The sequence below is a fragment of the Dermacentor silvarum genome, chromosome 7 (assembly GCF_013339745.2).
Source record: "Dermacentor silvarum isolate Dsil-2018 chromosome 7, BIME_Dsil_1.4, whole genome shotgun sequence".
Taxonomy (NCBI): Eukaryota; Metazoa; Arthropoda; class Arachnida; order Ixodida; family Ixodidae; genus Dermacentor; species Dermacentor silvarum.
The window spans coordinates 57,170,431-57,194,382 of NC_051160.1; the positions used below are offsets into that span (position 1 = coordinate 57,170,431).

General features: G+C 46.1%; 1 protein-coding gene across 2 annotated transcripts; it reads right to left on the reverse strand.

Annotated features, from left to right (window-relative positions):
• Positions 1-449: 449 nt before the first annotated feature.
• Positions 450-21,833, reverse strand: LOC119458060 (presenilin-1). 2 transcript variants are annotated; one of them, XM_037719858.2, is made up of 10 exons: positions 21,564-21,833; positions 18,080-18,345; positions 16,897-17,038; positions 15,083-15,150; positions 11,167-11,387; positions 10,357-10,455; positions 9,116-9,208; positions 8,433-8,624; positions 6,700-6,812; positions 450-2,282 (listed from the first exon to the last, which is right to left on the reverse strand). In XM_037719858.2, the coding sequence occupies exons 1-10, from the start codon at positions 21,720-21,722 to the stop codon at positions 2,127-2,129; spliced, it is 1,509 nt and encodes a 502-aa protein (XP_037575786.1). In that variant the 5' UTR covers positions 21,723-21,833; the 3' UTR covers positions 450-2,126. The 2 variants fall into 2 exon arrangements, with proteins under 2 accessions (XP_037575786.1, XP_037575787.1); XM_037719859.2 differs by lacking the exon at positions 21,564-21,833 and adding an exon at positions 21,299-21,550.
• Positions 21,834-23,952: the final 2,119 nt, after the last annotated feature.

The following is a 23,952-nucleotide window of genomic DNA, read 5'->3' on the forward strand; positions in this document are numbered from 1 at the left end:
CAGCGCATACGTTTGCGTAATATTATCCGTTTTGCTTCCGACATTTCATTTTGCCTTGTCTGGAGACCACACAAACGAAACGACCATTTCGTTACGTCCCGCTCCACCACTAAGCACCTGACCTATGCCAGAAAGCCAATCTTAACCCTCACGATGTTGCATTCCGTAAACAGGCTTCCCCACGCATTAAGCGTGCGAAGCGGTGCAGCACGGTGCCGAACTTGCAAGTCTGGAATTGTGGAGCAGTGGGAGGCACTGACACGAAGCTCTGACGCTGCCGTCCAAATGGCGGCAGTGGCCTGGGCCGCGGAGGGGCTTCCGGTCGTCTGAGCCACCATTCTTCTTTCCTTTATTTGGTTTCAACAAATGCTTTATGATCATCATTATTGCCTTACAACAGCTGCTGCAAAGGCTGGAAAAATATAAATAAGAACGCAGAGAAACGGACAGATGGCATAGAAAATTTATTCTGAGACATCTTTGATGACGAGAACGAGAAATATTTAGCAATACAGTAGACTTCCATTAATTCAACTGTGGTTTGATTTTTCAGTCAATTCGATGCTGACTGAAGGTCCCGGCTGGCACTCATACACTTTTACAGGACCAAACTTATGTTGCTTTTACCTTGAAATTAGTCTTCGGGAGATAATTCGAATTTGGCTGGTCATCATGCACGTGCCTGGCCCCAATGGTGACCCCAGTAATGACTCCAATAGCGACAGAGTAGGATTCAGCGGCGCTTAGAGTACAGTGAATGGGTTGAACAAATGTTATTTCCCGTCAGAAAATGCTACTTTTCGCTTACCCCAGAAAAATATTAAAGCCAAAACAGCAGCTCACAATGAATTTTACCGTATTTACTCAATTCCAACGAGCATTTTTTTTTCCCAACACAATTAGTCTGAAAATTGCTTGGGTGGTGCAAACTCGTACAAAAACAAAACCGCATTCGCAACAGCCTACCATCAGAGCCAGTCTAGCCAGCGTAATCGCCACTGACACTGCCATCACAAGATGACTAAATAGCAGCAGAATGAGTTTGCAAATAGCATTAGTACGATGAAGACGTGCCGCTTTCAGTCTGAAAACAAAAACATATTCAAACGACAACTTATTTTGCATGTTAAGCTAGCGAAAAGTCCAGTCACGTATGCTTGGTTTTCTGGAGAAATGTGTGCGTTACAGGACAAACTAGTGAAGCAGTTAGTCTAGGAGTGGGCCAATATTCTGTTTGCGGTTGGTGTGAAGTTGTTTGACATTTGACAAATGCTGAGTATGAAACGTGCTATGGAACGCACACAGGACAACATGTTGTGTTTCTTCATAGACAGCAATAAAGCACTTTCTGAGAGTGATGAACCAAATAAAGCTCCATTCAGTGAAGGTAAAGTTCGCTAGTTTTGTGTTTTTATTTTTGCCAGAATCGGAGGCACGCTGCAGTTTTCTTGCTAAACATCGGGTGCACGTTCAGCTCCTGCTTCGTTTAAGAGCTCTAATGCAATTTTATGGTAGTTTTTTTACTTTCAAGCCATACAAAGTGGATGTGCGCTCAATTCGGAGACGTGTCAGAATTGGGCAAATACTGTCGTATGTTTTTTCTGTCTCTTGTTTAATTCGACCTGTCGGTTAATTAAATAAATTTCGTCGGTCCTGTCAAAGTCAAATTAACGGAAGTCGACTATACCCACTAAACTGAGCCGGCAATACTGCCAACAAAGTGAACTGTGGGGCGTCACACAGAAGCATGCGAAGAATCATATAAATAAGCGTCACTTCATTAAAAGCAGCACCCAGGGAGAGAAAAACACAAAGGGGAAAAAAACAAACACACTTTGGAAGTCCAGGAACGACGGAAGTAGTTGGTGGCCCATTCTGTACATTCTTCTGGAGCATGGCGGTCATTCACATGACACACCGCATCACAGCATGCTGTCGACTCAACAGTTCCAAACTGTGCCACGTTCTCAACAACTGAAGACAACCAAGATGTTGCACAGCACGTGACTTGATTAGCGTTTTTATGCGGAGTGCGCAAAGCACACTGCCACTGCTTGGTGATTGCAGCGCCAGATGACTTATCGCTGCAACTCCCTTGTGTAGCGTCCTTTCGTGGTGGAGACCCATCATATAAAGACTTGCTCGCTCGCTAGGCTGTCAGCAAACGGCTGGACGAGCGACGACGTTGCAAAGTAGAAGATGAGGCCGAAGGTGATCGAGATTGGCAGAGCTGGAAGTGCCTTCTTGAATATGGCCAGCAGGAGCAAGGTTAGGCACAGACCCTGCAAACAAGTGGGTGGACAGACAATGCAGTGCGGGTGAATACCACAACTTCATATTGGGTTGTCAGAAATGTACTGAAGCACTCATATTGGCTGACTGCGCCAAGTGATAACTAACGTAATGTGCCTAAGAGAGGACTGGACAGTACGAGTGCTAGAGTTTGTCGCTTGTGTCATGCCCTAGGGGCAGTATTGCTGAACAAAACTTTCGGGGATACAATCTCTTTCGTGTGACTTGGCACCAGACCTGCCGACATCTATGGCCAACAGTGTGCCCTCAAACGGTTCCGAGCACATTCTCTTGGCCTTGGCACTGTGCCAGGAATGTTGTTGCCTGTAGATGTTGATGCATCTGGTGCCAAGTCATGCAAAAATCTCAAGAAGGTAGACGTGCCCCTAAAAGTGTTTGTTCAAGAATGCTGCTCCATTGCCCCTTCTGTGGTTGTCCCTTCTGTGGTAAACCCCTGTGGACTCGAAGCTGTTAAAAGATGGGAAACATTTTGAGATAAGCGAAGTTTCAAGATAAGCGAAATCCCGAAAATAGACGTCAGCTGGTTACACATAGACCAAATGAAGCCTTTCTAAAATGCCGTCAGTAGTGTTCTCGGTCACTTTTGCATGCATCGGCACCAGACACGCTGGTGTCTATGCGCGACGGCATTACTGGAACTACACCAAGACAGCGTGCTTGAACCAGAGTCAAGACGATTGATCCTAATGCAATACAGCCAACGATTGCTTATTCAGCTATCGATAATTAGGACATGCTTAATTATTTGGACATCTCCACGGCCCCACCACTAGCCCCATAAACTCCCATAAGGACGACCGAAATTTCAGACACCTTACAGTGCGTTATGTGGTAATTCGAACTCTGACTGCACGGCCGTGTGCTAATGTAGCCACTGAGCCAAGAAAAAATTGTGATAATTTAATTTTGAGATGTTGCTGGCATGATCATTGGCCATGTCGCCGGCACTCTGCGAAACCGAAGCTAGCAAAACCTAATCGATCCAGTAGTCGCCGACGAGACTTCTGTCTATCTGTAGCGACAGCATGATAGTGGTCGATCTACGGGCCATGATTTTATAGCGATGCCTCATGCTCAATTATATGCCACTCTTATAATCCACTGCACATGACCGGCTGATCCCGTTAATAACGTGTGCAGAGCGTCGGTCTGACCACTGACGAAGCGCAAAAAAAAGCAATAGCATAAGAGGCATTGCTAGAAAATTACAGCCACTGAATGTCTAGGCCAGGGGTTCTCAAGGAACCCCCCCTTTTTTATAGAGAGGCTAGGCGTAGCGTGCAACATGTTTGGGGCCAACAGCAGTGTTGGGCAGGCTACTTCGACGGTGACATGCAACCCAGATGGTCCAAACTGGGTGCAGTCATTATGAGCCAAGACAAGACAGCATCGCATCCAAGGCACATGCTGAGAAAGAATGACAGTTTTCAATGTTTATTGCACTGAGAACATTTTATCACAAGATGTCTTAGAATTAGTGTCGGCTCTACTTTAAGTAAAACTTCGTTAATTCGAATTTCACGCAACCGCAAAAAAAAAATAATGTCCGAATTATTGAGGGTATCACGAAAACAAACAAATGCTTACTATGTCAACAAGCCTTTATTTACTGAATTAATCAGCAAGTCCTGTTTCTATTTGGCACGAGAGTAGTACGGAAGCTACAATTCTGGTCATCTCGTGACTGATTAGCGCTCGCAGCTGCGAAGACCTTGCGACTTCCTTCGCAGCGCGGGCGTGGCGCTTGTCTTCATCCGAGACACGCTTTTCACTACCGCGAGCACATTCCGGTTATTTTTTCACCAGTGAGCTGGTTGCCAACAGATCGTCCGTACATCACGATGTAGACGGTGCTCTTCATCTTCGACAGCTTTGCACTGAGTCAAAGCGAAACTCCTGTTTGCCACAACCTCTCCAGACGAAACCACGGCTGCTATCGACGCGATCATGGACGGTGACCTTGCGGTTCTGAAGGCAGGTGGCCGACGCACGCGCAGAGTCAAAATGAAGCTACAGTTTACTGCAAAATGTACGGATAAAACAGCGGTCACTATCAACGGGATCATGGATGGCAACTACGCCCCACTACGCAGTTTTGAAGGCACGCGGCCGATGCGTGCACAGAGTCAAAACGAAACTACTGTTTGCCCCAACCGCTATGGACGAAACCATGGTGGCTATCGACGCGATCATGCATGGTAACTACACACTTATGAAGGCACGCGGCCAGCCGCCATCGCGGTGTTATGCGGGCCGATAACGCAAGAATAAAGGCTTTAAAGCCACAATTAGGCATGAAGCGTTGTGGTGTTGCTGTCAGTCACGTATCACATACAATTTCTGCTGATGCCCATGGGGATGCGGAAATTCGCTGCTTTGTTTCGGTTGGATGCTAGCGCCGTTTTTGCTCTTTTGTGTCGCGCATTTACGGTCCTCTGCGCTCGCCGAGCTACCATATTAGAAGCTTAGAACCATCTGGGCTGCGCTGCTCTGCGCATTTATTTTTATAATCCTCCGACGTATACGTCAATGTGCATGCTGTCGGCACCTTTGGCACCTACCTACAAACAGATCTACAAACGGGAGAAATGCGCATAGTGGTAAGTTACGGCCTCCGAGATTCAAGTGCAAAACCTTAGGCGCGCTGCCCGTTTGCAGCTGGTGGATTTATTGCACAGTTCGCGAGTTTCTGTTACGCATTGTGATGTGCTTTTTGAATCCCGGGCTTGGGTAATGGAGGTTCTTTAGGTCGAGCGCAGCTCATGTTCGCCGTTTTACCATTTGGCGAGGGCGGAACCAAGGAAAATTTATGAGTGGCTCACGAAACCCCAAGGAGGGGTCTGCGGAATCCCTGGGTTCCACAGAACCCACTTGAGAACCCATGGTCTAGGCCAATGGTAAGCTAATGTGCGCGCAGCAACACGCTCAGACAAACTTAAGCAGTATTCATGAACGATCACTTTCAAAATATACTTTTATTTTCACTATATTTCGCGTGACTAGCACCGGACGAGTCAACAGGCGGCAGCATTTCCGCACAGTGATAAGGTAGCGTGCTTGGCATTAGGCCAAGAATGCTGTCATTCCTACCTGCCGATGCGTCTTGCGCTATAGTCACGCAAAATAATACAAGGTATCTCAAAAAGTGATGACCCGAGAATACATTGCACCTTTTTTTGCCCACTTGTGGAATAAAGTCACTTATTTCTGGGGCGAATTCAGTATTTCAGACTCCTGATATTTGGATGTTTTGGCGGTCCCCGTCGAGTCTGAATTATCAGCTGACGACTGTATTTGAAGCCACACATCTGAGCATAACCGCTTCCAGACATCCAAAAAGCTGACGCTGCTACTTTCCGCATCTCAACGTATCCCGGACAAATTCACCTTGAAAACTGAACTGTGGAAGAGCGCAATCGTCACGCGTTTAGCAGGCACCCATGAGTGATGCGGTGTTTACTCCTCCCAGTCACGTGAAAATGAAGCGAGCGTCCTTATCGTTGTAGCTCAAAAGTGCCGATCACCTTGCTCAAGGTCACAATTAATAAGCCATGACCACATTGACGCATACTGACAATGTAATAAATGAGAGAGAGAAAAAAAAAGACTTCGGCTCCCAGATCACCGCTGCTGCGTGAGCTGGGAAGTGGCAGCAAGCAGCCGAGCAAGTGCACCCAAGCAATGAAGGACAGAGAGAAAGGGGGAAAGATGAGTGGGGGAGCACGGCCCGGCGGGGCGCCTGGCTCAGCTAGCAACCTGGCAGAAGGTGAAAAGCGAGTGCAAGTGATACTGCCGGTGCTGCCTCGTTGCCTTTTCCCTGGTAGTTTAGAAGTCGACATTTCGAGACATGCAAAATTCGGCGCAAAAAGCTTAACATAAGGGGTGAAGCATGGGTTGACATGGGTTGACACCTCGACTGGAAAAAAATTTAAGTAATATTTCGAGATATCAGAGCTCGTCTTAACGAGGGTTTACTGTATTTAGTGCCATTTGCCAATTCGTCATGCCTCATCGTACCCAGTTCGTCGGGATAAACCACGAGGAACTGGCCCATTTCATTACCCTTATGCAACGTAACAGACAAGCTGCAGAATGGACTTGGGTGTCAAAATTCTTGCGCTCAAGCTTGGTGCATTCTGTTATGCGTTCACATTGTAAAAAGAAGCAAGGCAGTTTGTTTATTTTAATTCATTCGTGGCTTTATTTAATCGCTTCTAGTAACTAATAAAAGCTTGACGGCCTTAGTGACATGAACTATGTGTAATCAAAGTGAGTCGCATAAGACACCGCATAGCATCGATGGACAATATACAAGGCACAGCTGATGGTGCAACAGCACGTCACATTACAGCAGTGCAACATGGGCACATCGCACGCCCCACTTACAATGAGGATGGCCACAAAGCAGGCGACGGTCGTGTTCCAGTCGCCATAAGACGACGCCTTCCCCACCAAGACGCTGTAAAAGATGAAGTCGCCCAGACCTAGCTTGACTCCCCCTGTTGAAGGAAGAGAGCAGGGTGGAGCAAAAATGTCGAGTTGATACGAAAAAAAAAATTTCTGGAAAGTTATTGCTTTGTGAAGCATGCAACAAATTATAGTGTTAAGTAGGCTTAGTTGGGTAGACAACTTGAAAGAAAACAGTACAAAATTAGTAAAATGACAATGCAGTTTTGACAATTGAAATGACAATTGTTTTTTAGGGGACCCCAGGAAACAAAATGTATGATCCGGGAAAATGTAAACATCTGATATCGCATGCATTTCTCAAGGTTTCTAGCAGGAAAATTATTGAGGCTACTAAAGTAGCACATGTGGGTAAAAACTAGCCACATACTATCTGCTTGCTTCGCTGCAAATGACGTCGAAAGATGATAGTCTTCTGACGCCCCTGATACGCAACACCCTCTCTTCTCCCCCCTCCCACCCCTCATGCCCTTCCCCTCCCCTCTCACTCCTCCCGTGATGGATGCAATGGAGGTTTTACTGAATTCAATTCAAATTTCCCGCGATCGCCCTGCTCTCGTGCCATCTGTTGGGACCTTTTATTACTGTTAGCTTAAAGCCGGCTACAGAGCCGCGGCTTCAGTCGGCTTGTTTTTAATGCATGGCATCTCTTTCGACACCATTTCTAACGCGTTGATTTTCATTTACTAATGTAGAAAACAGTCCAATGTGTATTCTTAATTAAATGAACGCTGCAGATCATGGTTATGTACATATATTTTGCCTCAAACAGGCCTGAGGTTTCCTTTGCGTTGTATAATGTTGACGTGTATGACCCCGTGCCACCAGTGCTAGTAGCTCGCTTGGTTGGTTTTGGCCGGGCGGTTGAATCGAGTGACAGACAGACAGACAAAGTTCTTCGCGTTTAGGTAGCCCAAGAAAGACCATCGTCTTTGACAACTGTGTAATCCGTCCGTTACTTACTTACTTATAATCTTTGCGTCAAAAAGAACTAACTTTTTTTTTTAAACACTGCCAATGCACAATAGTGAGATGAGAAGAAGTATCTCCTATGCACGGTTTTCTTGTTTTGTTGCAGTGATCAGAATTAAAAAGCTATCTACTGTCAAAATAAACATTTTTTTTTTCGTTGAAAGTATAGCGCTCTGTACATCTTTTGTGTGCTTCTCCATCTTCATCAGACTCTCCAACTAACAAGCCCGACTGGAAATGCCCTTCACTAAAGAGGTGAGAAAACTGGCCAAGTTGGTACGAATTCATGGTAACGCTAACAGCCTGGTGAAGTCAAGGACAAAGGTGAGCAAAACAACATAAGCACCAAAACCCAAAACATTAAAGTTACATTGCGGGGTTTAACATCTGAAGGCTGCACAGTGGCCCCCATAGTGAGTTTTGACCACCTGCGGTTTTTTAATGTACATCCAGGAAACGGTACGCAAGCATTTTTGCATTCCGTCCCCATGGGAATGCGGAATGTGGGAATCGAACCCGTAACCTCACCCTCAGCACCAGAACACCGTAGCCACTGCAGCAGGTAACACAAGTGCTGATCGTGACAACACTAGCAGCATGGTGAAGACAAGGATGAAGGCACCACGTTTCACAACACAATGCCAGCACCAGACCCTCCTCCCCCCTCCCTCCCAACTCACTCTCTTCTTCTTCCTGGTGGGGGAGGTCGCCAGTACTTTCAGTGGCACCCGCCAGCGTGCCGCTGTTGACGACTGTGCTGCCGCGCTGCGAGCGCCGCCGCGTCCTCTCTCCACGCATCCGGGGCTGCTCAACCTCCACGGGGGGATCCACGTCCCCGCCCTCTGCTAGCTGGCCAGGGCTGTTGGTCGACGCTGCAAAATGAAAGGATAAGTGTTACTGTGCATTCTGCTACACTCGTTGACGGTTTGAAATTCGGTACAAGCTCCGCCCACAAAAACTGCGCAGAATCTGCCCTGTGTACCTCTGCACTCCCAAGCAAATTTTCTGACAGTTTTCTGACGGATGTCGATACTGAAAGAAACTTATTCCTGCTGAACTCGCGTAGCCAAACTTTTCGCCCCGTCTCAGCAAATGTCACGCTCAGTCTGCATGGCAAATGCCGTCCAGAAGGCAAAATTTTGATTGTTGTATCCGTCATGCGGTCATAACATATCGTTATATATGTGTTTTTTTTTTCTCATAGCCCTAGTGCACAAGTTGATACTCCTAAGTCAACTCGTCGTTATAACCGATATATTGTTATACGTAGTATCGTTGGACAGCACTGTAGCACAGCTTTCTGTCCTCACAAGTTCATCAGACTTAAAAAGTTCACCAACATTCCAGAAAGATTGCGGCCTACCTGAAGAGGCGTCGCTCTGTGCACCTGGCTGGTTCTGGTTAGTGTAGAAGGGATCCCGGTCAGCCATTGTAACCACACACCACGCCATGGCAGCTGTTGCATAAGAGGACAGAAAAGGGGGGGGGGGGTGACAAGTGGGCAACTTTTTCATTAAGCAACCAAGACAAGCTACGACTATAAGTTGCACCTTTGTATAAGTCGCAGCTCCCTCAAAACAGCAGTTTTTCCGAGAAAAAACGAAAAACATATATAAGTCGCACGCACCGTTGTATAAGATGCACCTATTCGTTTGGCAAGCGATTTTAAAAAATTAGCGACGTTTCACTCCGTGAATGCGGGTCATGCGCAAGCGTATGGATGCCATTCCTGTATAATTGCAACAGCAATGATATGGACACTACAGGTGCATTTCTGCGATGCGAAAAAGCAAAATTGGTGTGGATGGCACTAGCATCCAATTGAAATTAAGCAACTAAGTCCACATTACTATAGTCATCAGCAAGAACTGTACGGAAATGATAATGCCTTGTGCCATTTTACTGTGTTTAGCACCACGCAAGACACAATGTTGGCTGTGTGTCCACAGGACTGCGCGGTCACTTTAAGTGGTCGCATCGAAAGTGGCCAGGGATTCTTTGCAGCAGCTGCGGCAAGCACGGCTTTTGTCTCGCTTCAGTGTGCAAAGCATTCAATGTCACCATGGAAGCCATTGAGGAAGAAAAACTATTCTTTCGTAGCCCATGTGGAAACATAAAACCAACCGGCTTCATTGCAATCGATGATCGAACGCCGGCCAGCCCACTGACAAAAAGATCATTTGGATGTGCATGCAGTAGTGAAAAACGCGTTTACTATGACAATAATGTGCGTCTCACATTACTAAGATATTCAAGGCCATCGTCGCTAGGAGCGGCCATTAGTCACAAGGTGGATATATTGCAGCATCCATGATACTTTTGCGCAAAGCAGAACTGAGTGTTGCTACTTCATCAGCAAATAAAGGTGCACTCCTGTCTTGGTCCCCCCCCCCCCATCCCATAACTCATCAGTTTTTTTCCGGTCCAATGAAATCTGAAGTAACAAGATTTTGTTTTTCTTGACTTTTGCATAAGCCACAGGGGGACAGTAGCCCCGAGCTTCTTCTTCTCCTGTATTATTCTTGTGAGCTTGCTAACGGTACAAGAAAAAGTCTTGTCACACAATCAGAGAAGAACAGTAGTTGGAAATGCAGGGATACTCACACGAGTAGATGAGAGCAGGGAAGATGGGCTCGTTACGCTCCTGCGCCGTCTCAACAAGAATCCGCAGTGGTCCCTTGGGGCACAGGACGGCGATCAAATCTGCAAAGGAGAAAGTAAGTTTATGTGCCGATTCACTGGTCACAAAAGGAAGGCACGCAAACGGCGGCACAACACCTTACCGCCACTCAATTGGGACAGCGATCCATGCCAGTGGGTTGGGGTGATAGAGGGAATGAGGAGTGCAAATGCTTGTAGCGTGGTCACGTCGAAACCCACTGACCTCACTCAATCTATGTTTTGTCTAGCACTACGTGCTATAAATTGCAGACCTCACTGCTGCTCATTACCGCTTTCCTCCAAAGGGTCTAAATATCCGTCTCTCCACAGCAGCTACTACAGCCACCCATACCCAAGCAAGCAAGTCCAACCACCATAGCACAGCCCGTTAACTTGGAGGAGTCCCTCAGTGAGGTTATGCTTAGCTAGCTGGCGTCCTGGATGTGTTAGTTATATTTGTAATAAATACGTTCAGAGGGTACATGCTGTCATCTTTACGGTTAAGCCACCGGTAAAATGTACTACTAGCTCCCTCGAGCTTTTCCCGAACAGCAGTGACTGAGGGGGTATACAGCAAACACCGTATGCAGGGGGTATACAGCAAACACCGTATGCAGAGTGCAAAAGGCCTAGCACACCTTACCCTACAGGGTGCAATTCAAATGGCAAAACTACAGGTTGCAGGGCCAGCATTTCAGCCCATGAGCATCAATACTGTGCACAAGTAATGACCGAACGGGCCCTGTGGCTCACCCCAGACGGAGATGACCCCGAGGACGACCCAGGCGGTCCAGTCGGGAAGGTACTTGATGAAGACGAGAGCCATGAGCGCCGACACGAGGATGAGGTAGGCCTGCTGAAGGAGCAGGGGCCCCTTCCAGTGGATGGAGATCATGCCGACCACGCCAAAGTTCCACATGGCAAACACCACCGTCGGGTAGTCCATGGGTACGTTGTATGCCCGCAGCACCTCCCTGCCATGTGATGGTGAGGAAACATTAAAGCGAGCTCAGGTTGCTGGGTTTATTAACCGATTGATTGGTTTTAACATCCTAATGCAACAGAGGGGCCACCACCTGTGTTCCTTTAAAATGTGCACCTAAAGCACAGCACACAAGTGTTAGTGCACCCTGCCCCGATCAGAATGTGGCCATCGGGAAACAAATCTACAACCTCATGCGAAGCAGTAGAACACCATCGCCACTGAGCCATCGTGGTGGGTAGAGGTAATGATTGATAGTGTTTTAATGAGGCACCACAGGAAAATATTAATGTGCCATGGACGAGTCTTACTCGGTTACAATGTTTTTTGCAATTAGTGCCAATGAAAGGTCTCTCTCGTCCACATATTTGGGCGCTCTTTCTAGGAGCCTGTAGTGAGCCGGGCTGGTCCAATCCATTTTGACGCTCTGGCGATGTTCCTCTATGTTCGTCCGGTAGAGATCTTAAAAATGGTGGCTGCCAGTCATATGTAGCCACACCCGTTGCAAAAGTGTGGCTTTCATTCGATTGAGTCATCAAGCTCAATACAGTATATGATTTGCTTCTACATGAAAGCATTGACAGTGATGGAAGTGTTTTCTGTGCAGACACATCCAGTGATGCTCATGTCACAGACTACGACGACAGTTATGATACGGTTGGAAGATGGTTAGGTGTGCCGTCTGCCAGGCGTGAAGCGTAGTTCAGTGCTTCTCCACTTCATTACAATGAATGTGATGCTGCAGTCAGAGTTCTGTCACAAGTGGTGAGCGTCGTGTGCTGCTGCGGCCGTATTACAGTGGAAATGCGGCACATTTATCATTGTATTTAAACTGGACACTGTCTTGACAGTGACACCATAGACAGTCACACATTTCTGAATGCAGCGAAGCTCTGTCACTTGCGAAGTTAACATACTTGCCTTGTCCGTCAGTTTGTTTCCCAGTTTGAGAGGCAAAAATATAGAGCTCTGAATGATGTTTTGTTCGTTAAACACATTAAAATTGAGTCTATGAAGAGGAGCACAAATTCTGCACTGACAAAATAGCCCTTCATCAGTTCTTCTAAAGGGAGAGCTTGAGTTTATATTTGTTTTACAAATCAGTATGTAGGTGATGCATGCGAATGTAATTCGCGCAGGCAGTATTCTTATACAGCGAAATGTGTAATGAAAATGACTTGGTCTGAAGGAATGTACAATACAATCGAATAAATGATATTCGCACAGCTAAACTCCCTGGCTTTATTTTTTTGCCTGTATGGGTGCTATTATAAATGTGATGTATGGTCATTTGTGTCGTACTTGCCAAAACGTCTTCAAGCTTCTCACACAGAATCATTTTGACGACCGTCTTTCAACAGGTTCACTTCTTCACTTGTGTGCAAATACTAACTGTGAAAGCGTCAAATGGCCCATTGAGCGAAAGCGCCCGCGTCTGTCGTCTGTAAAAACGAAATGGCAGGTAATTTCCCATTGGCTGTGATGCCACATCACGAGCGTGCCTCGATGGAGCAGAGCGGGTGAAAGGGTACACCTGCTGCTGTGGTAGCGCGCCTAGTCTATCGTGTTGGGAGAGGGCACCGGTGTGATGCCACGTCACCAGTGCGTTGTATCTATCTCTCTCACCCCCTCTGGGCTTAGCTGCTGCATGTGCCTGCTGGCCTTAGTGGCCGATGCTGCTTCCTTGGTCTCTCGTCGCGCAGGACGTCGGTGGCATGCGGCATTCGCACTGCAGGCTGCTGCTGCTTGCTGGTTCGGACAGCACGTTCGGCTATGGTCTATACCGGCGGCGCAAAACTCGAGGGACCGCTCAGTGGCGCTCAATCGAAATGAATGCTCTTGCATTCACAACTCATAAGCAGTGCTTAGGTGTCCTTGGATTATTCACTTGTTTAACACGTGTCGTTTTCATTCACATCCTATTTGCTTGAAGCACCTGTGCAAGTATGGCTCACTGTCTCTTCAGGATTATTTTAGCGACCGGCATCTCGTCGAAGTCTTGCTTGCTTATTTTGCGGGGAGTTTTCTTCAGCTGCAGCGTCAGGTAGCATCGAAGGAACAGTGTCACTCACTAGCCACATGGCACCTTCAAAATCTGCACAACACACTCGATGAAATGCTCCTCGAAGTGGTGCTTGCACACAACCAATGCGATTCAAACATTTTCTCAGCAAGGCGATGCACAGGCTTACGTTTCTCGGAAAGTTATGCGTCTCGTGGCGTCAAAATCCGCGAGATTTTAGCCTGTGGCTTGCATGTTTGTAGCCGAACTTACGATTCAACGGAAAGCAAGTCGTGACCCTCTGGCTAGTTTTCTTCTGCGCAGGAACACTTTCACTCTGTCTCAAAGCCTAAAAAGCTTCGTATTCACGGACATCACCCACATAGCTCACTTCGCTCCTATATCTTCTAAGTAAATTACAGGAACTCTGAGAACTATCGTGACTGCGAGCACAGCACACCGTGCCGTAAGCGTATTAACAGGCAATATAAGTGACCGCTTTTGAACATCACTCCGTGACGGAAGAAGCATCACACCTTTCCGCACTCTTTCAACATAATTAAACCACTTCCTTTCAGGTTTTACTGTGAAAACTAATTATTTTAAATATAGCAGGCGCGCAATAAAAAACAGACTCAGTAGCAAATGACGCGCACTTCCCAACAGGCCTCTGACCGCTGCACAACGTCAACACTGCTGTCACGACGTGGAGAAGCAGTGAACTACGACGGTCGGCACATCTACTCATCTAGCCACCATAGTTATAATATAGCACTGCAGTGAACGAAGTTAGATGGATGAAACCTTCTGCCGGCACCTAGCTTTAAATTTGTGTACTTTCAGACAAAAGTTGTGAATTTACTACCCCCATGTCATATATATATTTCAAACTTGCAAAAAATTCGCTATCCAGATGTGCAAGAAGAATGTCATTTTCTGCATTTTTGGATGTTTTTCCAGCCCTTAAAGGGTTGAATTAAGCTAGAGGAATAGATTATTCATCTAGAAGGCTATCACTGTTTTCTGTGGGCCAATACATGACCTTCTTGCATAGAAAATTGCCACCAAAGAACCCAATGCTGCTCCTCGAGTTCATTTACCCAGGCCACAACAGATGAGTTGACATAATCGCCACATGACCTTTCTTCCTGCCGCTCTTTTGTAAATCAGCCAGTGCTGATGTCACGTGAGAGGTGCCCTAGTCGAAAATAGGTGGCGCCACTCCGATTTTCCCATTATCATTTTTCGAGCTTACAAAAACTTTGTTCTTGCTATGAACGGCAACTTCTGTATTAGAGAAGCTTAACCTTTCAATTTAGCTCCACTTAAATACTTCCCTTAAGTGCCTCTTTAAGTCACTGAGCCACACAGGAATATGAGTCATACTGCAATAGAAAATTCCGGATTAACTTTTAATAGCTGGGGTTCTTAAGCACACAGCAGCTTTCCACCATGAACATGCGCCCGCTTCCTGTCATGAATTCTTTAACGTGCACTGGCAACTTGATATACATGCAAGTTTGCATACACCCCCTGTCTAATGGTTCACAAGCAAGCGATCTGATACACAGGCCGCATTAAGGTTGCCAGAGGGCAACAATGAAAATGATGAACAATGAGTAAAAGCTAGAACAGCCTAAACATCACTTGAAAATTGCGTCAAGTTTCATCTCCTGCCAACTTACCCCAGAAAGATGTAAGCAAAGAGGAAGACCAACAGCAGCGAGGAAAGGATGAGCCAGCCGTGAATGACCTGCACAGAACAAGTGTTGCGTTGCACATGTAAAGACTTCAAGGATCGCACAAAATATGAAGCAAAGAAAAGACCACTAGTATGTTGAAAGGCTATCCGCAGAGTCATTCAATTCACAAAGTGGACTGCAGGCAGGTGGCGCCCAGCATGAGTAAACATCACTTTTCTAACTCACAAATCAGACACATGATGCATGTGCAGTGCCTATAGCTCACGAATGCACCCACACGTTGCAAAATAACGACTATGCGATAATAAATGGCACGCAACTAAGCGTTGAGACTGAATTCAACTGATGATCTAATGCTATGAGCATTATTTCGTTTGGTTATGCAAAGCTGAGGTAATGAAGTGAGGTAATACAGCAGCGGGAAACACAGACTGTAATATACTTCAGTGTGGCAATGAAAAAAAAAAAAACCTATATATATGTCCAAAACTGTTGGGTAAATAAACTTAAGATAACCGCGAAATTGTGCTTTTCATTTATTTATATATATATATATATATATATATATATATATATATATATATACACACACACAGGGTGTTTATTTTAGCTGCACCAAATTTTTAAAATGAGAAAAATATAAATCATGGTGACGTTATGTTTACCAATCGAGTGTACGGATTGGCGGCCTCTAGATACAGAACAATTTCCGTACTTGCGTGTGTAATTAGCAAAGTTACGGTAATTAACTTTCTCATTAACAATAGGTGGCTACAGCAAATGAGTACTTTGGGGCCCGTCCTCGACACTACCTATCCCAACGATCAAATTTTGAATAGCGGAGTACGTGGGAGCTACGCGAACAATTAGTTCCCCTTGGCAGGCTCCTTGAAACCGAAACTGGCCGCAAAAAAAGCGTCTGTGTCGTCGATGCCGCCGCCCCCCCGCCTTTCGTCACGTCTCTGAGGTCATCGCTGGTGCGGCCGCGCGAGCAGCTTGCGTTATCTCCTTGCTGTCTGCGGCGTTGGCCTAGCGCTTCAACGCCGGGGCCGCCAAATTTACTTCGTCATTCCATTGGGCACCACGTTGTGCTGTAGCGCCAACCCCGCTCCTTGGGCTTTTAGATACTGCAGGCACAGCGTCATATCAGACTGTAGCATCGACTGTGAACGCCGCAGACAGCAAGGAGATAACGCAAGCTGCTCGCAAGGCCGGACCGGCGGTGACCTCGGAGACATGACGAAAGGCGGGCGGGGGGAGGGGCGGCGTCATCAACGACACAGACGATCTTTTTGCGGCCAGTTTTGGTTCCAAGAAGCCTGCCAAGGGGAACTAATTGTTTGCATAGCTCCCAGATGAACTCCGCTATTCAAAATTTGCCCGTTGAGATAGGTAGTGTCGAGGACGGGCCCCAAAATACTCATTTGCTGTAGCCACCTATTGTTGATAATTAGAAAGTTAATTACTGTAACTTCCCTAATTACGCAGATAAGTGCAGAAATTGCTCTGTATCTAGAGGCCGCCAATCCATACACTCGAATGCTAAAGATAACGTGACCGAGATATATATTTTTCTAATTTCAAAAATTTGGTGCAGCTAAAAAAAAAAACACCCAGTATATATAGAAACGGAAAAAAGACAACAAAAAAATGGACATGCTACAACAGCCTCAGCACACATGCCAAGTTAACGTTGACTTTCTGCATGTCTTTTGTCTCATCAGTACAAAAGCACTCCCGTCTGAGCACTGTCATGCCCACCACTAAAGCTCTGCAGTTGTAGGGGAGACACCCACCTTGTAGCAGCGGAACTTGTACAGGACAATGAGCAGGATGGTCATGACCACAATGACTCCCATCAGGATGAATGCATTGGCAAAGGACTGCCACACCTTGGTGCCCGTGTCCACCGTCTGGTCGGTGAATGGCGTGTACACCCTGAAAGGACGGCCGTGCACATGTACAGCACGACACAAGCGCATCAGTCGTCAATGAGACCGAAATACAAACTAGGTTTTTAACACACTAACAGAACAAAAGAGTACACTCATGGGCAATCCGAGTGTGATAACTGCTGGGGACACTCACTCGCTATGTCTTCACATTCCGTTAAGCTTGCCTTCTCTGCGTAAACACTGTGCAAGAGGCCATGTTGGCTGGTGGACGCAGTTATGATGGCTATGGCCAGAGAACGCAAGCCAATACTTTGTCGTGTGAATCACTCTACCCCCCCATAAGTGACTGTGTGAAGGCTGGTATAATACGTATACGCATCAGATAATAAAAGGAGCTGTATTCCTCCAGACAACCAAACATGTGCGCTCAGACACGGAGATGTGGGCCATTTACAACACAAATTAGACCCTTGCCCATCTTTCTTGCTAAAGAATTAGGTGCAAATTAGATTTCTACTTTGTTTACGAGCTTCTATGTCATTTCTAAGTTAGTCTTCCACTTCAGACACAGAGAGAGTGGGTGCACATTTGATTCGGGGGCGTGTTAGAATCGGGCAAATACTGCCAAATGAATCAGAGCAGTGTGGTTCGGTGCTTTTCTTGCATCTTAATTCAATGATGAATAATTGGATCAATTTTCTTCGGTTCCGTCAGAGTCGAATTAACGAAAGTCGACCGTCTACGATGTGCCATTTTTTCAGTCATGATACAGACAGCGTGAAAGGTCGATCTGGCGTGCGAGGCATTGCTTGTTTGGCAAGAAACAGAGTATACAGTTCAATCAAAGTGAGAGCCCGCTGCCATTACAAACAATAAACCTTCTCGAGACTCTGGGCTCGGCGTGACAAGTGTGGCTATCAATGTTATCAAAAACCTTAGTCAAAAGGCGAGCTGGATTGACGGCAGTGCTCTGTCTGTCCACTACTCCTTGTTCCCACTAACATTTTGCGCTGTTTCAAATATAAAGATTGACGACAGACCAACTTAGCCCACATAAAAATGTTGTTTAGAGCGGGGCACTCACAGGTAGGTGTTGGTGTGCCGGTAGAAGTTGATGGAGCTGATGGTGGCCACCACGACAAGCATGCAGAGCGACACCGGCACGAACAGCTTGATGACGTGCTTGGCACCGTACTTGAGCTCCTCCTCCTCTTCCTCGTCCCCACCCTCGCCACCCCACGACGGAGCTCGGCCACGGCCAGTCGCCATTGCAGTGCCACCCGCATCTCGGCCCTCGCGGCCAACTGGTCCACCGGAGAAGGCCACTTCCACTTCCTCATCACCCGCCGGCTGCACAGAATGGGAAAGAGCGAGAGAGGCGCTTCGCAGTAAGAGACCACGAACACTTTCAGCAAGTTCTGTGCAACATTTAGCACTTCATCATGATAGTGCAGCCTTCTCCATGATAACTACTTGCATTGCCAGTGAGTTTGCATGCGGGCACACTGCAGTCCTTAGCCACAGAGAACTTGGAGGAGGCCGCATTTTTGCTGGTTGGTAAATGTTGAGGGCATAATGGCATGCTCTGATTATCGATAACCTTTCTTTTTTCCCAAGCACCATGTCAGCTGTTTTTCTGATGGAATCAAAGACAGTCATACAGCTTGTCTGCAAGAAAGTAGAAGTGCCCACTGTCAGTCCACGGCTGCGGCTCGCAGCAATGCTGCACGCAGCCTCGCTGATAACTATATTGAGGCAGATCTGCGGGTATTGTTTGGCCATGTTATGTTCCAGTGTTTTTTTATTTTTAGCATCTTGGAGCCCTGTACAGTTACTATAGTGACTACAATGCACACTGAGACGAAATCTGAAGCTGCCTTTATAAGCCAACAGGAGGTGACACGTGACTCACTGGGCTCGACACCTGCACATCAACAGTGAACAGCCTACTAGCGTCCCCAACTGCTTTTCCTTTGGTTATTTATAAATGTCTTTATTATAAAAGAACTGAAAAATGGGTAGGTTCGTAATAACTTGAATTGAGGATGCACAATAGACGAATGGCCATAGGTGGAGTTTTCATTATAATTTCTTAAAATTGTATTTTCACTCTGGACTATTTGTCCTTTGACAAAAAGGAATGTGAAGAGGGGTGTCAGGGTGGGGTACTCAGGTGGTAGGAGTGTGATGCAGGAGTTCGGTTTCTCTGCTGTTAGCCTGATGGTTATGGGACTATCTTTTACGCTCAACATTCCAGCTGGATCCAGGATCCCGAAACTGGGATCCCGAGCTTGTGGATCCTCGTTACAAGTGAGTTGTGGCCATGTTACCACGAAATTTTGAAGGACTTCACTCCAATGCCAGGACGTTCAAGGTTAACTCTCTGCCGGCATTGTTGCCAACATCCTCCATCATCCCTGTCAAAAAGAAAAAGATAGTATGTTTCCATATCTGTTGCCCAGTTTGCAGTGTTCTGCATTGCTTGCACAAAAACTCAATATCTTAAAAAAATATAATAATAATAATAATAATAATAATAATAATAATAATAATAATAATAAACCATGACCTCATCATGAGATATGTCGTAATGGGGGACTCCGGATGCGACACAACTGGGTAAATGAATGCATGCTTTTTGGACCGCTGCATGCTGCTCCATCCCTAGTGCTTACCCCCCCCCCCCCCCAAGCAAGTGCCCACAAAAATCCCGGACAGGTCAAGGTGACATCCACAAAGCTGCGATAGAAATGGTCAAGGCACAAGTGCAGAAACCTGAGACCCCCTCTGGGAAGTAGGTTATTATTGCCAGTTATAGTGGCACTACTGCGCTACCAGAGACACCACTACAAGCTAGGGGTGTGCGAACAGTGATTTTTGAGGCTGAATCGATTTTGAATCGAACAGGGCCAGAAGCAAATCGAATAGCTTTCGAATAATGAATAGCCATTATTGCAATTAATATAAAACTATGTTCACACCCTAGTATTCTTAAGCTTAGCAAGTTTCTGTCATTACATAGTACAGTTATCAAGCATTGTTTAATAAAAGCATAAATGGAGCATCAGAAACAAGTAGTTTCTTCGCATGCACAGGACTCTCCAGAGAGCATGAATGATCGCTGTATGGCTACCTAAGCGACACAGCCTGCTCCACTGCACAAGCTCTCGTGTTTTATGTCTATACTATGCCCGCAGGGGTGAACTTTACCTTACTTTTGCTCCAATTTAATGTTTAATTGGGCGCAGTTGACGTTATGAAATATTCAAGAAGTATTCGAAAAATAATCGCATTTACGAATAGTGACTATTCGATTTATTATTCGAAAGTTTTGAATATTCGCACACCCCTACTACAACCACATCCATTCAATTCGCACACAGTGAGTGAGCTGGTAGTTACCCATTTCTTAAGTACCCACACGGAGTTGCACAGAACTATTTACTCATGCGTTGCAATGCTATTATGCAGCATAATTTGGGTTTAATGTGCACAAGCAGTGTGCGGGGCTGCAGTAAGAGTACCCAACAAGCACAAGACTATGAAACATAAATTTCATCGCCAAGTAAGTTCAAATATCTAACCACACTCAAGGCTGATGTTCAGTGCCATATTTTTTTTTTTTTTTTTTTTCCGAGGTGGGTGTAATGCAGTTGCACGTCCCCTTTCGTTAAAAACAAATTCTAGCACTGCACGGTTACGTCAGTGCTTACCTACCCCACTGATACAGCATTTCAGTGCTAGAGCGATCTTTGCGCAAAGTTTGCGCGGCTGCACCACCTAAACCATACCGCGCCAGAAACATGCGACAGATTCGCTCTGCGCGAGAGCACCGTTAGCGCTACCCTGTGCGTCGTTGATACAGGGCACAATACTGTTTAAGCAAGGTAGAAACATTTCGCAGCTCTTGGAAATTTGCGACATCCAAACGGAATCTTTCGAAGAGCCCGCCAGACGATGACGAACGTCACTGCCGAGCTCCGTACACTACGTACGAATGCCCAATCCAGGGTTCAGCGGAAACGAAAGCTATAATAAACGCCACTTTGCCAAGCAGCACCCAAATTGCAACGACTCAGCGTTAACGGCACTCGCGATTTCGACGACAACGCGAGGAAAAACACCACCTCACCGCAGTGTTTACACAGGGTGCCCGATTTCGAACGCTGATCTCCTACAAGCCAACGCCGTTCGACGCAGAAAACAAAACACGAAGGAGTTCCGATAATACGCTAACGTGATCGCGCTGTAACCTCCGCACGTAGCCGGTACGTTTCGCGTCGCGGGCGACAAATTTTTTCACCTCGATTAAACGATCCTCGTCGACAGCCTCCATCATGTCCCCTCCGATCCGCAATCACGAACGAGCGATGAGTCGACGGTGCGACCGACGGAGAAAGAGGACGACGAAGCCGGGCGGAACAAACTCGATCGTGGCGATACCAGTTGGCCTTTATCGTGAAACAATGGGGCGATGCAAGGCATCGATGCGAAACCGCTGCGCGAGCGATTGTGACAGGGCTTCCACTGCTACGACACACGGCACAGATACACACACACAAACACACCTGCTGCGAGTGGCCGTCAACGACGTCGCGACGTTTCCGGCTCAGCCGCGGAGGATCAAACTTGACGGGCGCGGCGTTCCTCCCCAAGTCTGCGTACGTCGACGTCGGTTCCATTAGGCAGAGGTACTCGTTCAACGATTCAGAATCAGTGCCGAGCATAAAACGGCTTGATTTAAAAGCGATATCGGGCGGTTCTCCCGTTCGCCATCGATGAAAAGTAAAAAAAAAATAGTGACGGGAGTCGGCCGGCCCGCTGACTTCCCAAAATGGTGGTGTAAACTTCCGGTTCGCGAGGATTTGCTTCCGGCTTCGATAAGCCGATGGCGAGACGAAGGTAGCCAAGCCACAGCCGTTAGTCTAAAAAGTTGCCTTCTTTTCTTCTTTTTTTTTTTTTTTTTTTACAACTTAGCGGTACACCTTGCAGACGTTTCTCGGAGCTTAACCTACCGTGTGTTCAAAATTAAGCTGTACAGAATTTCTAAAAATCGCCTGTGGCAGGTAGCATAATTCTTATCGTTGAGTTGGGTTATTCGAAGAGGCGCAGACATTAGTAGCACGAGAAATCGGAACACATATTCAACTAATTAACAAAAATTGACTAATGAACTTCTGAATTACTTTACGACACATAATGCAATTTACGAATTGTAGCCAGTGAGTTTGCAATACGCATCCACTTGAAACGAATTTCCAGGATGACACCAGTTTCGAGATCTTATTTCCCAATGTGTGGGACGAAATACATGGGTGTTCCAGTTACGTTTGTGCTTCAATTTTGGTGAAAAAAAGTAAGTGGGGAAACAATGCATTTTTACGGCGAGTTTGATGACGCATATCTCCAAACTGGTGTCATTCTGGAAATTCATTCCAAGTGGATATGCCTGACAAAGCTCACCGGTTACAATTCGTAGATTGCGATATGTGTCGTTAAGTAATTAAGAATTCGCAAATTTTTGTGCATTAGTTGAATATGTGTTTTGATTTCTTGTAATAATAATGTCTGCCGCTTCGAATAACCCAGCTTAACGATAAGAATTATGCTACTTGACTGAAGGCGATTTTTAAAAATTCCGTAAAGCTTAATTTTGAACACTCGGTATAATACTCGTATAGTGCCCGTGTGTGGCAGTAACAATGTTACTTTTGAAATAAACAAAGTCGGGGCAGTCATTCCTGCAGTTGTAGAAAGCATGTTCTGCATTCGTATGCGCCACAGATCATCCTTGTTGATCAAGTTTCAAGGGACTTCCTTCATCACTATAATGAGATATCCACAAACATGTTTAACAAGTCCCGGGTGCTTAATGCTTTCTACCATAATTAGAGTGTACTGATATAGTACAAAGCACACACACAATTATTGCAAAGCCGTTTTGGCAATGATACACGAGGATAAAAGCACTAGAACATGCACTACAAGAAGAGAGACAGGCAGCCATGTTTGTATTTACACAAATTTATTAACCTAAGGGTCGCGCGCCGCCACTTTTAATGCAAAAAAGAAAAAAAGAGGAGGCCACGTATATGTACAACATTTTACAGTAAGTACCAACCCAGTGAGGGCTGCGATGCAGTGTAATGTATGTACAGAAATGAGAGGTCAATATAATTATAGAAGACGACAAATGTCTAACGAATATTTTTGGCTTTTAGTCCGTGGACTGTTGTCCTGGACAGTGAAGAGAGTGCAATACCTATGCTGTACACACACCACAGACCACCACACAATGAAACAGGCTTGGAGCTTTTTTTTCTTCTTTTCTTGTTTGTACACCAGGTACCGTGGCAAAGGTGTTCCACTTTACAGAAGCTGAATCACCACGTAATGACAACGAACAGCACGTCCTTTAATGGCTCAGAACCACAGAACTGAACGCGGCATACAGACAACAGCTTCGCAAGCACTTGGAAGTTGCATCAATGAAAACCTGCATATCACACTTCATCAGGAAAGGGGACACTGTACCACCATGATGGTCAAAGCCACAAGCCAATCAGCTAAACACCTGTTTTGTACAATGCAAAGAGACAAATGTTAATTGTCTTCTCTCTTTAGGCCTCACTAAGCTGAACACACTTCGGCTTTCATTAAATGGCTCAATCTCCCAACCTCACCGGGGTACGGAGTAATCAGATCTTTAGGCCATACATTGTCCTGAGAATTTTGAAGGTACAACCATTGCGTACTGAGACTAAACAGCCACATATGAGGTCCTATCCTATGTAGCACTTCGCAAAAAACAGACAAAACAAAAAAAATGGGGGGGGGGGGGGGGGAGGATCTGAAAAAGAACGAGACTCAATAATATAACAAAAGGCGACAGAATCAAACCCTAATTCTGAATGTCCCAATTTGGAAGTTACAACCATTGCGTACTGAGACTAAACA

What these genes read in the sequence shown, in the direction of transcription:
- LOC119458060 (XM_037719858.2), bottom strand. Translation starts at nt 21,722, where the DNA reads ATGCTCGGCACTGATTCTGAATCGTTGAACGAGTACCTCTGCCTAATG. An exon ending in TTGACGGCCACTCGCAGCAG is followed by an intron (nt 18,346 to 21,563) that starts GTGTGTTTGTGT and finishes CATTCTGTGCAG; the next exon opens with CCGGCGGGTGATGAGGAAGT. An exon ending in ACAAGTTCCGCTGCTACAAG is followed by an intron (nt 15,151 to 16,896) that starts GTGGGTGTCTCC and finishes TGTTCTGTGCAG; the next exon opens with GTCATTCACGGCTGGCTCAT.